Source organism: Molothrus ater, chromosome 9, assembly GCF_012460135.2.
Source record: "Molothrus ater isolate BHLD 08-10-18 breed brown headed cowbird chromosome 9, BPBGC_Mater_1.1, whole genome shotgun sequence".
Lineage (NCBI taxonomy): Eukaryota > Metazoa > Chordata > Aves > Passeriformes > Icteridae > Molothrus > Molothrus ater.
Window position 1 is genome coordinate 25,096,625 of NC_050486.2, and position 20,267 is coordinate 25,116,891.

General features: G+C 41.1%; 1 protein-coding gene across 1 annotated transcript in view; it reads left to right on the forward strand.

The window, feature by feature from the left end:
- Window positions 1-19,670, forward strand: part of OSBPL9 (oxysterol binding protein like 9) — a 57,484-nt gene extending 37,814 nt beyond the window's left edge. Inside the window, 19 exon segments of the mRNA XM_036387485.2 lie at window positions 2,578-2,607; window positions 3,444-3,494; window positions 7,697-7,735; window positions 10,653-10,746; window positions 11,150-11,251; window positions 11,700-11,859; window positions 12,532-12,644; window positions 12,916-13,034; window positions 14,342-14,427; window positions 14,660-14,828; window positions 15,840-15,924; window positions 16,188-16,298; window positions 16,689-16,752; window positions 16,867-17,007; window positions 17,846-17,924; window positions 18,247-18,338; window positions 18,717-18,765; window positions 18,767-18,853; window positions 18,950-19,670. Coding sequence (XP_036243378.1) covers window positions 2,578-2,607; window positions 3,444-3,494; window positions 7,697-7,735; window positions 10,653-10,746; window positions 11,150-11,251; window positions 11,700-11,859; window positions 12,532-12,644; window positions 12,916-13,034; window positions 14,342-14,427; window positions 14,660-14,828; window positions 15,840-15,924; window positions 16,188-16,298; window positions 16,689-16,752; window positions 16,867-17,007; window positions 17,846-17,924; window positions 18,247-18,338; window positions 18,717-18,765; window positions 18,767-18,853; window positions 18,950-19,024 — 1,746 coding nt within the window. The 3' untranslated portion in view covers window positions 19,025-19,670.
- The last annotated feature ends 597 nt before the right edge of the window (window positions 19,671-20,267 follow it).

A 20,267-nucleotide genomic window follows, 5' to 3' on the forward strand; every position in this document is an offset into this window, starting at 1 on the left:
AACTGGAGCACTCTAAGGCACCAGAATAGCAAAGAGGTGCATGTTTGCAGGCTGGAACAAAGCTGACATTCCTTAACAGGATTTGGGAGGCAAGTGCAGCCTGTTTAAGCTGTTTGGTTCAAAACAAGTGCTTTTTGTGAAGGAAATCCAAGGCTGAGCACACAGATTTGGGTTGCTCCTTACAGATTTCAACCATGAGTCAGCTCCCACTCTGTGCTCTGCTGCCTCTCTGTGCTGGGTGAGCTGATCCCTCTGTAGTCACATGATGGTTGAGTGAGGCAAAAATCATGTTGGATGAGGAAAAATTGGCTTTCTCAGTGATTTCCTAAAAAATCAGATGTCAAGGGGACGCAATGAGCAGCAAGTAGAGGGAGCAGTTTCAGCAGCAGCCTGCAGTTTGATTAGATTAAATATAGCAAATTGTGTTCTGCAATTGTAAATCTGCATTCTGCAGATGTAGATCTGCAGGAAATTGATGTGTCAGATGAAAATATGTGTATTCATTACTGAAACCAGGGGAACTGTCTTACTAAAATTTTATCTTCATCATTTTTCACAGACTAGGGATGATGAAAAGAGAAAACTGTGATAGATGTTAGTAGTAAATGTTTGAGGTTTTGTTTCTGTTTTTTTTTATTGGTAACGTGTTTTATCTTCAACATACTTGCTTATGGTTTTCCTTACAGTTTTGTCTAAATTATCAAAGTTCCATGTGCTGTGTTCTTGCAAGGTGGTCATTGAGCACAAATGTGAAAAATACTGGATCAGTGCAACCTGTCACTGCTTAATTTGGCCAGCTCACAAAGAATTCATTTCCAAGAGGGAAAAACTGTGGTTCTATGATTTACTGAAAGGCCTTAGAAATCTGCTTGTCTTGAGGATTTTTCCCTTTCAGTCTTCCATGTGATCTTTGATAAAATTACCCTTTTGTCTGTACCTCTGTGTAAGAACAACAATGTCTCAGTGAACTGTTTGGAAAATTACACATGGGTGGGGAGAAACCAACTTCACTAAATTGCATCACATGGCCTGAGGTCACTTTCTTATTTTCAGCAAAGGTGATGTCACTGAAGGGACTGAGATCTCAGTTTATTTGGTGTGTAAATACTCTATAACAAGTGGAGGAAAAAATGAGTAAAGAATGATCAAAGCTGCTGATGGCTGCCTCCATTTGGCTGTACAGCCTTGAGACTGCATCATCTCCTTCAGCTGCATCATCTTTCATCCAACAAGATGTGTGTATTTGGGTGCATTGCCTATTCTATTTTGGGGCTAAAAGGCTCAAGTCTTCTATGCTGTCATATTTAAAATGCTTTTTTGGATATGTGCTGATAAAGTTTAGACTGGAAGTCTCGTTGAGACGTGAAAAACAAACAAAAACAAAGCCAAGGGATTTTTAGCTGTTGGCATGCTTCTCTGCTAGCAGCAGGAGCAAATATAACTTCATGGTATAACATCCCTCATATGATATATCCTAGATAAACATGATCCAGGGTTTCCAGTTTTTAGTAGGAAGGGCTGAATCTGGGTTCTGTTTGGCCAGCTCTTGCCAATTAATCCTGAAGAAAATAGACAGCATCCCTTGAGTAATATCTAGAGCATAAGAAATTTATCTAGAGCATAACTGAGAATTTCCCCCCAGGAATTGCCTGAGAGGCTGTCACTGCATTTGTTTTCTTTTTAATCCACAAATTGGGACTGTTCATTTCTGTGGATTTTTATAGCTGCATGTTCTGTTCTTATGCTTCAGGCTTTTCCTTGCAATGCCTGGTGCAGGGAAAGGATCCTTTACACACTTGGATTATTCAACAGTCAAGAAGATTGTGACTCAAGTCACATGAGACACTCAAATTAATCAAAACAAAGAGCTCCTGTAATTGCATTAGTGGAGGTTCAGTGCTGAGCCCAGTTTAGTGATTTTGCCTCCTGCAGACAGAGCCAAGGACATCAACAGGAAGCATCTGCTGCTGCCCCAGGTCACGCTGCTGTGGAGCAGGGCATGCAGATGCCTTCTGCATGCCTGAGGTGCAGCTCCACACAGGAAACCTTGATGGACCAGTGTTTCTAGATAAAATTCAGTAGGCACATTTCCAGATGCACTTTCACTGGAGGCGTGGGAAGAGCAGGAACATGTGTGCACTGCTATTTTCTGTGATTTGTTTCAAGCTGTGCTTAACTGCAAATGTTTCTTGTACTTGAATGATGGTCACTTGGTGTAATAGTGTTGAAATGTGCCACCATTCAGTGCACTTTATAAGGATACAAAATGAATTTAGAATCTTCGTGCTGCATTTCATTTTTGTTGATGTTATGCAAAAAGGAAGTATAGCTTTTAATGGGTAAATGTCACTGTTAAGAAATTCTTAACCTTGTCATCTTTAAGCTTGAATTATCAGTTTGACTTCAGTCTTGTCTTGCAAATTGTCTATATATGGAAATAGTCTTTAACATGTTGGTTTAGGGCTTTTTTCCCTCCTCCAATTTAAAATTAAAATATTGTGTTTATACAGTATTTAGGTCAAACCAGATGCTGGGAATTCTGTCTTTAATCACACTGTTTTGATTTTTCTTTTACAGAAAATTGAAGGTCTCAAAGAAACAACCAGTGTAAGTTTCTTTAATTTTTGTAAGTCTTATATATTGATTCTGAAATTCGCCCCTTTTTTGTTTGGGAAGTTTTTAAAACCTTTTTACAGAAAAATGAGAATCCATATTAAGTCCAACATTGTGATGGCAGAGACAAGCTGGTTCTGGTGCTGTGTTCAGGTTTCAGTCCAGCAATCATGGAGTAGTGGAGGTTGGAGGGGGTCTCTGCAGGTCTGTGGTCCCACCCTGTGCTCAGAGCACCATCAGCTGGAACTGGTTGCTCAGGACCAAATCTGGTTTGGGTTTTGAGTAACTCCAAGGCTGGAGGCTTTACAGCTTCCCTGGACAATCTGTTCCAGTGTTTTATCATCCATAAAAGAATAAAAGGTGTTTTCTTCTGTTTAAGGTGATTTCCCTGTATTTCTGGTTGTGGCCATTGCTTTTCCTGTCACTGGGCCCCAGTGAGAAGAGTCTTGCCCTGCCCTCTCCTGCCTTCCCAGTCAGATATTGATCCCCCTTGAAAAGGCCTCCCTGAGCCTTTTCCTCTGCAGATTCAACAAGCCCAGCTCTCTGAGCCTCTCTTCCCTGATAATTTACCTGCCTGCAGCACTCTGGGGTTTGGAGCTGACCTCCACTTCACCCTGACAGCCTGGCTTTATGCTCTGTGTGGCTTTGGAAACTTCACTTTTCTGCTGCTGTGCTTTTGTCTCTTGAAAAAAAAAAATGGGGAAGGGAAAGCAGGAGTTCAACAGAACTGAGTGTCCATTTAGTTCACACCCAATATTGTATGTAACCAATAAATACAAAATAATAAGGGATAGTAACACAATTTTTTTGTGATATTTTTCTTTTCCTAGAGCATGGTAGAATCAATAAAACACTGCATTGTGTTGCTACAGATTGCTAAAGTAAGTACACTGTAAACTATTCTGAATTTTAGTGATACAGCATTAATCTAATTGAAACCTAAAAGTGCCTTCTAAATGATCCAGGAACAAGAAAACAATTATAAGTTGATTTCTGCTTTTATTTTAATGAAGTTTCTGAAAGACTGAGTTCCACAGCAGACAGTCCTACTAATGCTCATGGTAACAGTCACATTGGCTTGAGTTTTCTTTCAGATAAACTTTCTTTTGCAGAGTTTGCTACTGGACTAAAGAAGAACTTAGACAAATGTCAGGTTGACAGAACAGGAACTTAACAAAACCCTTCTTTCTGCTTCATTTAAGAGTGTGGCTAACAAATAAAAAGGGCAGAAGGATGATGGAAATAGTGAAACTGGTTTGGCAAGGTCTGTCACAGGTCTGAAGTTCATCATGATGTTGGAACTTCTTGAAGTTAGAATTGTTTCATTTGAGAATGCAGTGTGGATAATGCACTTACACTTTTCACCTGCACGTTTCATTGGATTTTAAAATCTGGGGAGTTCTGGATTTGTCTATTTGTCAGATTCTGCCCTTGCAGGTTTAGCATTCTTTATTTAGTATATGTGAATTATGAACTGCTGATTTGTATCTTGTGACCAAAGTGGAGGGAGGTGATATTTTGCAAAGAAATAAAGATATTTTCAGAATTTCAGGCTGATCTACTCAGAACACATTCTGATTTATCCAGATACAGGTGTGGGCTCCTCGATTGTTTTTTTCCCTGTAATTCTGGATCAACTATTTTTTTGTGGCTTTGGAATGCAAGACTGCTGTTAGTGTTCATTTTAGATGCCAGATATGTTGTACAAAATTCTGAGTGCAATGAAAGTTGAAGTATTTAGACTCTTAGAGGATCCAAAGTCATTCACTGAAAGGATCAGTGTATGTTTTGGGAAATTCAATTTTCATATCTATTACTTAAGAATCTGTGAAGAAACTGTTTGTTAATTAACAGGTTTGTACAAAACCAAAACTTTTTTACAAGCACTAGGGTTGAAACATTGAAATAGTTTTGTGCCACATGAATTTGGAGCTAGGGCAGTTTTTATTTACCATGCAGTGAGGCTACTTCAATCCTTCACTGTAGTGCCAACAAGAAAAGCCTTTCAGTATTTAATTTGCTGTTATTTAGTCCTGGGTATATTTAGAGGTGTTTTAGCACAGTGAAGCCAGTAGACAATACTGACAATGTCATTTTTTAGGGATTTGATGGAGTCAGTTGTAGATAGGTTAGATGGTAGTATGCTGATTTTCTTATCTAGATGTGATTTGCTGTATTGAGGAAGCTGTTGGACAAACTGCAAGGAATTACTAGCTCATTTTTTCTTAATTACTGTATAATTGTATTTAGTAGTTCATATTTTCACAGGGGTTTAATTCCTATGAAATTTTACTCTTTTTCAAAATCTCTGCTATGTAATTAGCAAATGTGAAATTGCAGAGTTATAATCTGCTTTTCAGGCTGTTGGTCAGAGCTGGTAACTGGGTTATCTTTCTTGTTTCTGTTGAATATCAAATCCTGCTCTGAGTTCATTGGGAGTCAGACAAATGTGACCACCTGTGCTGATGCTAAAACATATTTTGAAGTTCTTTAGGTGACTTACAGATAATGGACAAAGCTGGGAGTGGCAGATGCAGTCCTTTAGGTCAGGTTCAGTACTTTACTGCTCCAGCTGCCATGGGAGTGTAAAGGCACGTGGAATTTGACTCCCCCAAAGGTGCTGACAGTTGCTTTTTGTTGCACTAAATCAGACCTTGAAGTCCTTCTTTCAGTACCACTAAATATTAACCAGTGTAAACAGCTCAGTTTATCCACCAAGGAGTGGGGGTTTATTGTTTTGGTTATTTGCTAAACCAAATCTGAAGCTCTTTTGGAGCTGTTGAAGACAAGGTGGGTTAAAGGGGTGCCTTATGCACAGCTAATTGCAAGATGTTGATCCACATATAGTGAAAAAAAATTTCCCAGTACTTTAATAACCTCTTTCCTGCTTCATTTCTTCACCTTCTTTGTCTCTCAGGCAACTGTACTTTTTAACTGCAAGGGAATTCTGTCTTCCTTTCCCCTACACCTTTTCCATTAACTGTGTTAGTATCCTGATTTCCTGCTGCTGTAGAAAATTTATAATACAAAGGGGTTTGGAGTTTTTTTTCCCCAGAGTTCTGCAAGTTGCTTGTGTATGATGCAATCTCTGTGTAAAAACGTGCTGGGCCTGACTGTGGCTTTGTGCTCTCCATTAGAGACCTTTTAAGATTCTGCAGGGTTTTTTTTTTCCCAAATCTGTAGGGCAGGTATGGCTGCTGACTGACACTGCTGAAAGGAAATCATCCTAACACCACCCTGCACCCCATTTTTACTTCCTTTTACTTTACTTTACTTTTACAGTGCCTTTCTCACTAGCAGACAGATTTGCCAATCTGTACCTTGATAGTGTTACCACTTCTCTACATACTTAGAGCTCTGTTTCCAACACATGACCATTTATTATGTTGATTATTTGGAACATTGAGGCAAATCTGGACTTTTGTTTATTGGAGTTTTCTTTTGTTTCTTTTTTTAATTGTGTTCAGTTGTTCTGTTTCATGGATTTTTACCTGTGTTAATATTTGGACAGTTAAATTTTCATTAAACTTGCTGGTAAATAGTCTGTAATTACACCACTCATACTGAAGTGACTCATGGCATTTCCAAAATAATGAACTAAATACCAGCTAAGCAGGAATATGTCATAATACATTCATTGCTTATCAAAAAGCAGTCAAAATAAACAAAGTGGGAGCAAAATAATATACAAAAAAAAAAAGGTGGAGCATTTGGCCTGTGTTGTCCCCTTTGTGTGTGTGGCAGCTGAAGATGTCCAGCCCTGCTGATGTGTGTGGTGTAAAAAACATGAAATGTTCTGCCAGTGATGTGGTAGAACTCAGTCTTAGAAATATATGTGATATATGTGTTATGAAGTACCTTTTATAATTTAGATATTTAGTTTTGCATCCTTCCCTTCTCTTTTCCACTCCATTTCTGGCAGTCTTGCCTGCCCAGTTTTGTGGAATTTCTGCCTTCCTTACCTCAGTGATGCTGCTACTGGTGCATTACTGAGGTGGGAGAGCAAGCATCAGCCAGTGCTCCTGCAGCATCTTTGTGCTTTATATCTTAGGTCTTAAGATTATGGACACAACATGAGGGTTTTTTTTGTGTTGGGAAAAAAATTATGTGTTTTGTAAATTTGCAACCCAGTGGAACTTTTTGTCCTTGGTGTTCTTTTTATCATGGAAAGCCAGACTTGAAAAATGTCAACTAGCAGAGATGAAATTTGTTCAGCCTGTTGCCAACTGTATAAGCTAAGGAAGGATGTATTAAGTATCAAAACATAAATATGTGCCAATTTTCTTTATACTTCTTACAGCTTTTTTTTTTTTTTTTGTTCCTTTCAATTGTAACTGGAAATCCAGGGGAATACTCTGCAGACAAGTTTTGAGGTTCACACTGGATAAGGTTATGGGTTGATGTATTGACTAATATGAACTTGGCAGCAGAAGGGAAGAGATTTGGCTTAGTGTTCAGTAGAATTTATACTGGTGCTGTTCAGTGCTCAAACTGTGCTGGCTCAGACTGGCATTAACTGGTCTGCTGCTCGTGCCATTCCCCTGAGGACAGATGTTTTTTACATTGCCTGCTCTTTCACTTATGCTTCTGGGCAAAAAAAAAACAACCAGAATCTGAGCTAGTGAATGATCTTAAAGCATTTTAAAATATAGTGGATGCCAAAAAGCAAAAGTTGAAACCTTTCAACTTAAGCCTCTCCCTTTTTTGTGTGTTAATCACAGAAGCTGAGAACTTCATTTTTTCAGGGACTTACAGGAGCTGCAGAGCATATTTAGGGGAGCTCCTAGGTATTGGGGAGCACCCATATTATAAAGCAGAATTGCACTCTGCAGTACAGAAAGGATATTTTTAAAATGGTCTGCACTCATGTGGACAGGCCCTCAGAAAATGCTGATGTTCAGAGGTGCAGGGACTGTGAGTGGAATTGTGTCCTCCAAGTTCAGTTACTGTCTCACATGATGAGGAACATTTTATGGCTGGAAAGGTGGACATTCCTGAGGGAAACTCACTGTTCTCACTTAGCACAGAACTGATAAGTCATGCAAGATTGTTTTGTTGATATTTTTAACATTTTTTCCTTAAGGACCAAAATAATGAGGAGAAGCACGCAAATGGACTTATAGTAAGTTTAAATCTAATCTTTATCTCCTTTTAATTCTGCAGAACATGTGAACAGAGACCTGAATTTCCACTCACTTTGCAACATGCTTCTTCCTTTCTCTAATTTACTGCTTCCAGTGTCTTGTTAAAATTCCTGTCGAGTCCTTAGCTCCTGAGGTTGGCTAACCCTTGTCTTTAGAAGATAGAGTGGTCACTTTTGTGTGGAGTGTCTCGGGCAGCAGTGTTGTGACTGAACACTTAGATAAAAATCTGCCATGTGAACAGATGAAAGGGAAATTACTGGCATAGAAATAGTTCTGTGTTCTGTCTGAAGTGTCTTTGTGTAGGAAATAGATCTGCTCTCCGTGTGCTTCCAGTAGTTTGTCTTTTCTACAGTGCTGCTCCTTTGATGCAGAGTTGTGTAATGTCTGTCTAAGCAATGTTTCTTCTTTAATAGAACTGCTGCATTTTTAATGTAACTTCTGTCATTTTTGGTTTTGGTCACACGTGGTTTCTCTTTCTTTGTTCTTTTTTTGTCACTTGAGTACATTTCAGATACTTTTAATAGGAGATTGGTTTCAGTAAAAATTCTAAAAATCCTGATGTGTTTTCATTAGAGCTGTCAGTGATTCCCAGGCCTTGGTTGTTTGTCCACTACAAACAGATTTAGCAGTTGGATTTTCTGGTGTGAACCTTGGACTTAAGGTACACATGCATATTTCAGTTTTGTGCTTATCATAAATAAGGTGAATTATTATGTGCCCTGCAGATGGAACATAATTCAGATCTTGGTGTGAGGGAACAGCTTGTGTGATGTCCCCTGGAAAAGAGAAGCTGTGCAGGAAGGCACTTCCACAGGCACAGTGACCTGCACATCTGGGCTGCAACTCAGCAACTGCATAGAGATATTGCAGCTTGGTGTAGTCTGAATTTGATTAGCCACTGATCTCACTATCTGTAGGCTGGCCTGTACTGGGGAGGATAAAATATTTCTGTAAGGATATATTAACTGTGGGTCAGTGATTGTGAAGTCTAAAATTGTGACTCTGGGGAGGTCAGCATCACCTTGGGCTAAAGGTCAGGATTTCACTTTAAACTTAGGCAGAAATACAATCATTGTCTGCTGCCATGGTGGGATGAGTCTTGTTTCTGTGTAATTGTTATTAGACTCAGAGCAGGAGACTTTCAGGTCTGCCTTCAGCTGCTTCTAGCTCATGAAGGCATCCCTCAAAATATCCAACATGAAACTCCAGTTCTTGGTGCAGTATGGAGAATTGTTTAAGGATGAGGTTACAGCCCTGAATACAAAATCAGAGTTACTTTGTTCTTTCTTTATCATACCAGTGCTCTGTATCATGTGGATTATTAGTTTCCCTAAAAAATAAAGGAGATGTAGGTAGCAACAGCATCCTGTGTATCATAGAGCCATCTTGGGTTTTAACTCTTAACTCTTAAGATGGGATCATCATTTTAAACTGTGAACTCTGTGGGACAGGGACCTTCCTGTGTTGAACACATGACTCCACAAGGAGGTGAAGTACTGGGTAAAGGACATTGCCTTTATGCTGGAATGCAGTGGAGTGATAGCACCTGTACCTGATTATTTGTATACTGAGTAGTAAAGCCAGTGGAACTTTAGAAAGCTACTTTTATGGATGTTTTTAATGGAGATTTTTTTTTAGTGATAAGCAGAGAATAACTGTTCTATTTTTAGTTAAAGAAATCCTGTGCTATAAAAAAAAAATAATAGAACTTTTCACTGATTTTTAGAGTCATACAGTGTCCTGAGTTGAAAGGGATCCCCAGGGATCATAGTGCTCCAGCTCCTGGCTCTGCACAGGACAGCCCCAGGAACCACACCATGTGTCTGAGAGCATTGTCCCAACATCCAAATGTAGGATAAAGGTCTGAATTTCAGGTAACTGGGAAAGAAGGCAGGAAAGGAATCTGCCTTTAGTAGGAAAATGGGAAGAAGGTTAAAATGAGCCTGTTTCCCTCAGTCTGAATGCAAATAGAAATGAATGGACTAAAGGGAGAGGAGAACAGTTGTAGACACTTCTTTTAAATACTGGTGTAAAAAAGAGGATAGGGATGAACATACTGACTGAATTTCTGAGCAAACTGAGCAAAAATTTTCATAGTTCTGATAGATTAGGCATTTAAATTGCAAGGTGCTTGGAAAAGGGTTTATTTGCCTTTTACTCAACAACCAAGAAGTTCAGGTGGTTGTGTGTAAACATAAATAACAAACAGTGCTTAGGTGATATTTTGGGTTAAGGACAGGGCAGTTCAGATTTCCAAGGGTCTTGATGCATAAAAGCCAAGGACATCAAGTGAAGTCAGTGACTTTTGGGAGCATTGAATGGACCTGGTCCTTCATTTTCCAGGTGCCCACATTCAGAAGTAGGTTGAGATGTCCTCTCCTGAGCTGCACTGAACACTGTCAGCTTGCTTTGGGAAGAATTTTGCCAACAAAGCTGCTTCATGGCTCTAAGCTTGCTGATGATTCTTGTTTTGATTTATGGGTTGATCTGCAAAATGAATTTTTGAGGAAATTTTTTTTTTTAAATACTGATTACCTATTCTTATTTTGGCCGGATAATTTGCATCTAACTTTCCACTCTTTGCATGCATTATTAATTAATGGACATTGGGTGGCATACCAGAAGCAAGAACCTGAAATAGGAATTCTTTATAGGACGCTTCAAATCTGCATCAAATCCAATTTATTGTGCAGTCTGTGTAAAGAATCAAAATATTCCCACCTCAAAAGTATTTCTCATGTCCTCAACTGTCAATTTGTGTTTTACTTCCTCTCTCAGGAATTCACTCTCTTGCATTTGGGCATTTCTCATGCTCACAATGTTCTTGCTATCTGTGCTTTATTTTGTTTTAATTGAGGGGGAAAAAAATAACGTGGTTTTCTTTTTCTTGCCTAGAGCACCATCAACCCCGTGGACGCCGTGTATCAGCCCAGCCCCTTGGAGCCATCAGGGATCAGCACCATGCCCTCCCAGGCTGTGACACTGCCAGGTAGGCTGGGGACAGCCCCTCCCAGGCTGTGACACTGCCAGCTGGGCTGGGGACAGCCACCCAGAGCAGTGACTGCACACTCAGCTCAGAGGGGCTGAACAGGAGCAGGAGGCACAGAGAATTCTCACCAGCCTGGTTCTGGGGATGAGCTGATTTGTTTTATTTACTCTCAGTTACTGGTTTGCATTTCTAACACTTTTTAAAAATGAAACTATAACTTTCAGAAAAGGCAAATGTTTTCTAGCCTAACAACTGCAGGTTTTTTTAGATGCCATCCTTGGTTAATAAAGAAAAGGACCTAAGTATGGCTTTTGTAGGAAATGATTTGATTTTTGGAGGTGAGGTGAAATAATTTGGAATCTCCTTCTGAATTTTGGGGTTAACATGTCAAAATCTCCCCTAGAACCTGCTCAGCTGTGCAAGTCAGAGCAGAGACCCTCCTCTTTGCCAGTGGGACCTGTGGTAGCATCGCTGGGGAACCAGACTCCAACACCAAACAGTACAGGTACAGTTCTGGGTAACTTCTGTTGAAACACAAGAAACCCTGTAATTAGTCATTAAAACAACAGTATTGTTGGCCTGCATCTTGCTTTTGATCAACACCAATTTCAGTGTTTTGTTAAAACCAGTAATGCTGCTCTTTCTCCTCACCATATGTACACAATATGCACGAGTTTTACCAGCTTCCCTTTGTCTCCCCAGCATTGCAATCCTGCAGTAACTGAGAAAACATGTCCCTTAAACTTTACTGGTGTTCTGTGCTCTTCATTTTCCTTGTGACTTTCCTTTTGTCAACTGTTAAACTCTTTATGAACCTGCCTAATTATTGCTTTTAATTTTGTACTTTCCTCTTCTGAGTTTATATCAGCCTTTATTGATTTGAACTATTCTTGTTTAAGTAGATTTTGAAATAATTCATTTTTATTGTTTCTGTAATTTTTAATACTCCACAGGGAGTGGGCAGTCAGCACCTAGCAGCAGTCTCACCTCTCCAAGCCATGTCAACCTGTCTCCAAATACAGTCCCAGATTTTTCTTACTCAAGCAGTGAGGATGAGTTCTATGATGCTGATGAGTTCTACCAGAGCAGTTCTTCCCCAAAGAGATGCATGGAGTAAGTAGCTGGCAGTGTGCACTGTGTGCAGTCTGTATCTCCAAGGCCATGCCTTGTCTGCTTGCAGAAATTGCTTTAAAAAGGTGGGGGAGGTCAAAAAGCCACTTGGTGTAACAGAGTGAGATTACCCCTGCCCTCAGCCACAGACACAAACACAGAGGCAGTTTCTTCCTCTCCTCCTTCCCATTCCATCAGATATGTGTTCACAAACTCTAACAAACCAAACTTTGGAAGCCCCCAGCTCAGAGCTGTATTCTGAGGCCATGGTGCATTTCACAAGCATTTGCTGCAGCCCTTGCTAAGTGACCAATTCCTTCACACATTTGCTAAAAGATACTCTTTGAAGTTGGCACCCTTTTCCCAAAATCTCTATTTACTCTCATTTTTTATTAATTGAAAAATTAATTTTAAGAGATGCTACACATTGCAAAGAGGGATTAGTCAGCTGTTTTCTGCCTTCATGTGTTATCTGAGGCTGCAGGCTGTCCCATTCCTTCAGCTGCAATCCATTCTGAGCTTTCTGTGAATTAGCATGCACCATGTGTCTTAATGTCTGCCACTGCACAATTATTGATGTCTATCACTAAATTCCCTGTCTGTGAATATCAAATGACAATAATTTGGTCTGAAATTACTTAATTTGAATTGTGAGAATTTATTAGTCTTCTATAGTTCTTCAGGGTCTGCTGCAGTCCTGACTCGGAGCAGCACAGGCAGCAGCCTGAAACGTCCAGATACCACAGAGTCCCTCAATTCTTCCATGTCTAATGGCACAAATGATGCTGGTAAGTGGCCTGTGTCAACTTTCAGTAAGGAGCTATTGATTGTTCATCAGTGTGTAAACTGGGTCAATAGATGCAGGGGTTTTTTATATATGTGTGTGTATGTATATGGCAAAGTACTTATGGGAAGGGGTTTATCTACTGTTTCTTTACTAATGGAAGATTGCTGAATGGTAGGATTTAAAATCTGTATTTTTTTACATATATGCTAATGAAATCCAGTCTGGTTTTGAAGGTTTAGAGGAAAACAAAAGCCATTTATTTGGTCTTTCAGATCTCTTTGATCCTCCTGACGATCGAGAAGATGATGGGGAGGGGGAGTCAGTGGAGGAGCACAAAAGTGTTATCATGCATCTCTTGTCACAAGTGAGATTAGGCATGGACCTCACCAAGGTAAACTTGCTGCTCTTCATGGGGATGGGAGGGGCAGTAAACCCAGAGTTCTGGGTAAAAAAATGTTGAATAATTTAACTACATAAGAGCTGGTGAAGCTGTAATCTCTTTAGCATAGTGTTTTTGAATTGGAGTTCTTACTGGAAGGGGAAGAGTAGCTGCAGAATAAGTATATCCAGATGCTAAAATCTGCTTGGGAAAATAGTTTGCTATGGAAAGTAGCTGTTTGTTCTCTTTGAACCTAATTCTTGGAGTGCTTGTGAAGCTGGCATAGGGAGAATGCTGAAATGTTACTCCTGTCTTTAGTTTCCTAGAACAAAGAGCTCCAAGATCGCAAGATATGGTGGCATTCAATAAAACATAAAGTGAAAGGGAGAATTGTAACCATATGGTGAAAAGCTTGGCTTAGTTGGGATCTTAATGAGTAAATAAGTTGCCTGTGTATTTTGAAATGCTACACTTAGGTCTGGCAAGGAAAGGGTTGGGTCCTTCATGGGTGAGATTCATGCTGGTGTCTGTCTGGAGGCTCAGTGAGCAGCATTCTGAAGGTGTTGGTCTTTCCAGGCAGCTTGGATAAATTTAAAGAAGTCATTCCAGAGTGAGAAAGGACAGGGGAGATCAATCCTTATCCTAAAGTTTCCTTAAGTGGATGAATTGAACTGTCCAGCCTGGAATGAACAGGAGATAATAAAAAGATACCACTTTTCTGGGGAAGTGATGGGCAGCAGCTCACAAGCAAACAGCTCAAGGTTTCTGGCAGTTCTGAATAGGAATTGATCCAAACTGTGTCTGTTCTGGGAATTCCTGGGGTAGCTGAAAATTACTGATCTCAAATCAGGCTGCCAGGAATCTTTGTGAGCATGTACCTTGTCAGCAACAGTAATTGAGGGTGGATCACACTGAGCAGATCCATGAGGATGGACCTTTGGGAAGCAGTAGGGAAAAGCTTAACCTTGATCTTGATGAGACATGCAGCAGGATGGGACTGCAAGTGAGTGTTTGTAACTGAAAATTGACAGTGTTCACAGAGATGGAATTCAATCAGCAGAGAAACTGGAATTCAGAGCAGCTTTTGATGTGCTCTAAGTGGGACTAGAATCCGTGTAGGATGAGACTGTTCCTGTTAAACCTTAGGGTTTGGAGAAGGTGCCAACTGACCTGCATACGTCAGAACTCATTGGTGAGCTCAGGCTCACAGTCAGCTGAGCACACACAATGCTGTGGCTGCTCTGTTTGCTGTTTCCACTTGGCTTTTGTACAGGATATTGAAATACCTTCAGCTGGATGAGATGTTTTCCTTCACTCAGGTGGTTCTCCCAACATTTATCCTGGAAAGAAGGTCCCTGTTGGAAATGTACGCCGACTTCTTTGCACACCCGGACTTGTTTGTCAGGTATTTGACTTGGGAGATGGAGCATTCACTGCTTCTCATGCTGCTTATGGCCCTTGTGGGCTGCCACAAGTTGGTAGTTTTGAAGAATATTGCTTGGATTTTGGTTGAAACTTCAAAAAACAGTCAAATCAGCCAAACTTGTAGTTGTAAAACAACCACCCATTAAACTTTCCTGTCTCCAAGGTCCCTGCTTATATTTCACTCTGCCTGTCCTTTTTCTCCCTCTCTGTAGCATTAGTGACCAGAAGGATCCCAAGGAGAGGATGGTTCAGGTGGTTAAGTGGTACCTCTCAGCTTTCCATGCAGGAAGGAAAGGCTCAGTTGCTAAGAAGCCTTACAATCCCATTTTGGGGGAGATCTTCCGCTGCCACTGGGTGTTGCCTGGCACTGAGGATGACATGGTGAGTTTCTTGTGGTGGTTTTTTTTTGGAGCCCACAATGCAGAGATGCAACCCAAAATTTTGTGAAGTCACTGCCTGAAAAGGATTAAGCTGTGGTTAAGTAGCAAATCAACAAACTGTAGCAATTTCTTAACCAATTCTCCCCATCCCTCCTTGTTATCTTTTGACAGAAGTATAAATCTTGCATAACAAAATTTATTGTTTTTTAAAGAATCACTTGACGTGTTGAAAAGTGTCCTTTTTCCCTGAACTGTTTCATAGCACAAATTATGAATTTGATTATTCCCAAACTATTACTATTTTTTCCTTTACTTTCTAAACCAGTGCAGCCCAGAGGGATTTTTTTGTTGCTTTTCTTTTCTGGCACCTCATTTGGGCCTCTTGCCTGAGGAAGTTGCCAGTGATGGTGTGGAAGGTGCTGTTGTGAGGTGCTTCATATAGCCCCAGGGTAATGCATCCAAGCCAATGTGATTATTTGGGTATAAGCCATGCCTTTTTCCCATTTCCTTTGCTTCCCACTGATCTGTTTGCTGAAATCTTGTTTCTGAGGTGAATGTTTGCACTCCAATTTGCTGGCAGAAAGGGAGTGTTGTGTTTGGGCTTCCACGGCTTCTAACCATGAATTAACTACACTTTGCATTCTTTGCCACGGAAAATAAATATTAGTTTATGGTTTTGTGGTACATGGAATCTGATCTGATTATTAATGTGCAGATCAGACTTTTTCAGAAGCAAAAGCAAAAACTGTTTCTGCCACTTAAACATTATTTATTTTGTAATTGGGTTTCTACATGAGTCTTTCAGTTTGACTGTTTTTTCTGGAGACAATTAAAACAAAGACATTTATACTTAACAATAAGAGAGTAGATCCTTTAGAAAGGATCATAGTTCCAGGACTAAGGAGTCCTGCAGTACATTTTCAGAAGCCTTTAGAGATGGAGGCAGCTCTCAGGGAAGCTTGCAGTGTTGTTAGGCAGTGTGAGTGATGCAGTGCTCTGCCCTGTCCCACAGGAGCCAGTCTCTGAAGGACCAGTCCCCTGGGTCAGCAAAAGCAACGTCACCTTTGTGGCAGAGCAGGTCTCTCACCATCCTCCAAGTAAGTTGTGACAACACCTTTGCCAGGAGAGGGGGGGACAGTAAAATCAGCTCTTGGTTTCAATCCTGGATTTACACTTTGTCTCCAGATTTAAAAGCTGAATATTTATAAAGACTGAAAAATTATAAACTGCTTTTGTGTGAAATTGCAAACTCTGTTACACATTAAGTGTGAGGCACCTGGATATTTCCCAGTGAATGAATTTGGGAACAGAGGTATCAATGTCCTGTGCTGCTGTTTTTAATACCTGCCTTTCTTTTCAGTTTCAGCATTTTATGCAGAGTGTTTTAGCAAGAGGATACAGTTCAATGCTCACATATGGACCAAGTCCAAATTCCTAGGAATGTCTATTGGGGTTCATAACATAGGGCAAGGTATGTGTGTGTCACCTGAGCAGCAGAGGAGAAATTAAATTCTGCAACTAGGATTTTTCATTAAATAATTAATGTAAATTATTCTATGTCATGGTACTAAATGTAAGCAATTGTTGCATTTATATAACTGGAGCTTATGTATCTGAATTAGAGATCCCTTCTACACTCTCTGTGTGCTGAAAACACCTAGGGCCCAGTTTTTCCCAAATTACAGCCATCCCTGCCTCCTCCAGAAGCTGGGCATTCTCAGCATCCATTAAAAATGGAGCTCCTCCCCTTTCCTTTTCATGGCACCTGTTTTTAATGGCATATTTCATGAGATCATTATGAAAAGTTCTGTAGAGGTTTTGCTTAATGTTTTTCAAATCTATTTGTATTTTTCTTTAACAGGGTGTGTTACATGCCTAGATCATGATGAACACTATATTTTGACTTTTCCTAATGGCTATGGAAGGCAAGTAGATATTCTAATTGTTATTTTCATTTTTAATGCCTTGTAATATTTCATGCTTAGTATTTATGGGTCAAGAGCTTATCATGATGTGCATTTCTGTGTTTCTAATTGCAGGTCTATTCTCACTGTGCCATGGATAGAGCTTGGGGGGGAGTGCAGCATCAGTTGCTCAAAGACAGGTTACAATGCTTCCATTGTCTTCCACACAAAACCATTTTATGGAGGAAAGAAGCACAGAATTACAGCTGAAATTTTGTAAGCAGCTTCCTTCATCTCACTTTTCCCTTCCTGAAATGCCAACAGCTTTAACAAGACAGTCAAGAGTGTAAAATGCTGAAGCAGAAACACCCAGAAGAACTTAGCTCATCATTACCTGTCATAGAATTTTATTGCCAGGTTTGTGAGAGGAAGCTGCACAGGCCTGTGTCCTACTTTGTGCTGCTTGAAAACATCCTCAGCTGGTTCCCAAAGGGAACTTTGCTGTCCTGAATTATCAAAAGTGACTCCATCATTACCTTTCCTACAAATACAAATACTGCAGCAAGCCTGGGATACTGCTCATGGTGTCAGTTGCAAACTTCACTGATTTTTACCTGTGGTTTGGTGGATTTTGGTTAAACCCTGTGCACATACCCAGCACAGAGCATTCAGTGGAGATTCCCATTGTATTTGGAGATGTGCTGTGATGCCAGCAAGTGGATGCTGACAGAATGAGGTTTAACCTGGTTTTAAACCGTTGACACATTGATAGATGCCATTTAAACACTGGTGTCTTGTGTTTCCCTGGAAACCTTTATAAGCTTAAACTCACCACCCTAAATCTGTGTGGAAGGCCTGTAACTGCTTTCCTAAACTCTAAATGCAGATCCAGCCCTCGGGCAAGGCCTGGTTTACCGTGCTCAGTGCTTCTGTGAAGGTTTCTGTAACTCACTCATGCCAAACTGCCCCCTTGTGAACAGAGCCCTCCTCTGCTGTGCTGGGCAGGGACTCTTTGGCTGATATGAACCAGGCTGTACAGAAGACCAAGTTTGATCCTTTAGGATTTTTCAGTTGCTGTAATACAGCTGAGAACTGACTGTTTGTTTCTCTTTAGTTCTCCAAATGACAAGAAACCCTTCTGCTCCATTGAAGGAGAATGGAATGGGGTCATGTATGCAAAGTACTCTACAGGGGTAACACAGCTTGCTTTCTTTTTTCTCTTTTCATCAGAAATACAAGATTGTACTTAGAAAGGGGGGTTTGGGGTGGTTTTGTAGGCTTGGGATTTTATTTTAAACAAACATTAATAGTTGGAACCTCCTATGAGGCTGTCCAAATGAATGCTGAACTGGGGATAAAACTTGTTCATTATTTTTAAGGAAACTTGATTTCTATACAAGAGAATCTGAAGAATTACCATGTTTCATGTATTTGCTGCTAACCAGTGCACTAGGGTGTAGAAAATTTGAAGTCTAGCTAAAGAACTGAGTAGGTCTTTTTCATCTTCCACTCCAGGAGAATGCTGTCTTTATAGATACCAAGAAAATGCCTACAATAAAGAAGAAGGTAAGGAAATTGGAGGACCAAGACGACTTTGAGTCTCGCTGGTAAGAACTTCAGTTTACTGGGAACATTAAGGTTTTATTTTAGTTAGACTCCAGTTTGCAGTACAGGGACTAAGGCTGCACTGATCCAAGCACTGCATGCTCTGCTCACCCTGAGCCCAGGTACAGGCAGGCTGGGGATTTAAGGGGCAAGAGGATACCTGGAGTTCTCAGTCACATCCTAATCGGGATCACATATTCAGGGAGGTCTGGAGAGCTCCACCACAACCTCTTCCCTCCTGCCATAACAGCACAAATCTCAAATATCCTGAGGGCTTTTCTGCCCTTTCTCTAACCTGAGATCTACCTTTATTCGCTGCTGTGTCTCCAACTTGTAGCACTCTGCTCCCATAAAAGTCTCCCTTGCCTTTCTCTTTGAAGCTTATGGAAGGATGTCACCTACAACCTGAAGATCAGAGACATCGACGCAGGCCACGGCGGCCAAGCACGCGCTTGAGGAGCGGCAGAGAGCCGAGGCCAGGGCCAGGAAGGAGAACGAGACCTCCTGGGAAACGAGGGTGAGCTTTATTCCAGCAGGGTGAATGAAGCTCAGCCTGTGGCCTTTGTTCCTTTCTGGAGTCACAAAAAGCTCACGTGTGGTTATTCCTTTGCAGTTATTCCACGAGGACGGGGAGTGCTGGGTCTATGATGAGCCGCTGCTGAAGCGCCTCGCTGCCAGCAAGCACTGAGGGGGTGAGGCCTGGGCAGGGCAGGGCAGGGCTGGGCTGGCAGCTGAGCCCACCCTGGAGCCTGGGCAGGGCAGGGCAGGGCAGGGCTGGCAGCTGAGCCCACGGCCGCAGTGATGATCCCAGCCCCGGCCCTCCTGCAGCTGCAGCGGTTCCTTTCTCAGGGATACTGGACTTACTGAGACAGACAAAGCAATTCACGAGAGGCTGAGCAGCTCCGGGCAGGGACTGGCTCTGGTGGCAGTGGCCAGGCTCAGGCCCTGGGGCACACACACTGTGTAACCACTGTGAAGGCCACGGCGCTGGGAGCAGTTGCATCATAATCCTGGGTCCTACATATTTAAAAAGCAAGGAACAAAATGCAAGGTGTCATTTAAATCTCGCTGATGTTAGCAACGTGTAAATATGAGGATTCCTCTGATGGGACAATTTGTTAGAAAATGCTACATCAATGTTATCTTCCACCTGTATGATAATCAAATCTTTTGGCATTTCAGTGTCTTGCCCAAAATAACTGTTATTTTGAGATTGAAATGTAACCATAGATAATTCTACCCAATGCATCTTAAAGCTTCATAAAATAGATTTTTCAAACTTCTCTTATGGACTTTTTATTTATTTCATAATAAACCTTTGCAGGAAGACTGTTTTCCAGTTGAGTCATGATAAATTAATTATGTGAAATGTATTAGAGGTATTTGTTTTTCCACTGGAATAATCCTTGCAGCTAGCTAAACCTACTTCTTAAAGTAGTTCATGAAGTAGCAAAATGAGGATCTGCAGCATCCACAGGAGAAGTTTTCTGGACTCTACATCCAGCCTTGCCAGCACATCAAGAACCTCTGCATTGTGTGCTTTTGCTACAGTTAATAATGATTGAGTAAGTAGCTAGATGTAGCAATCAAACTACTTTTCTCTCCACAGTTAAGTCTAGCTTTTATTTGATTTCATCTTAATTTTGTCTCTGTTGCACATACAGAAAAACTAAAAAAGCAGTGTGAGATGGAAGCCTTGGGCTTTTCTCCCCCTCCCAGCCACTGTCACTGCTCCAGGAGCGCTGCAGATCCTTCCTGAGGAGCTGTCACTGCTGCTGAGGAGCTGCTGCAGCACTGCAGGGATGGTGCAGGCCAGGCTGGACACGAGGGCAGAGCCCACAGCTCCAGGCAGCTGGAGAGGAGAGCGTGGGGAGGTCAGGGCTGTGCCTCTTCTCAATGAACATGGGAAGGTGATGAGAGAGGTTGGCTGG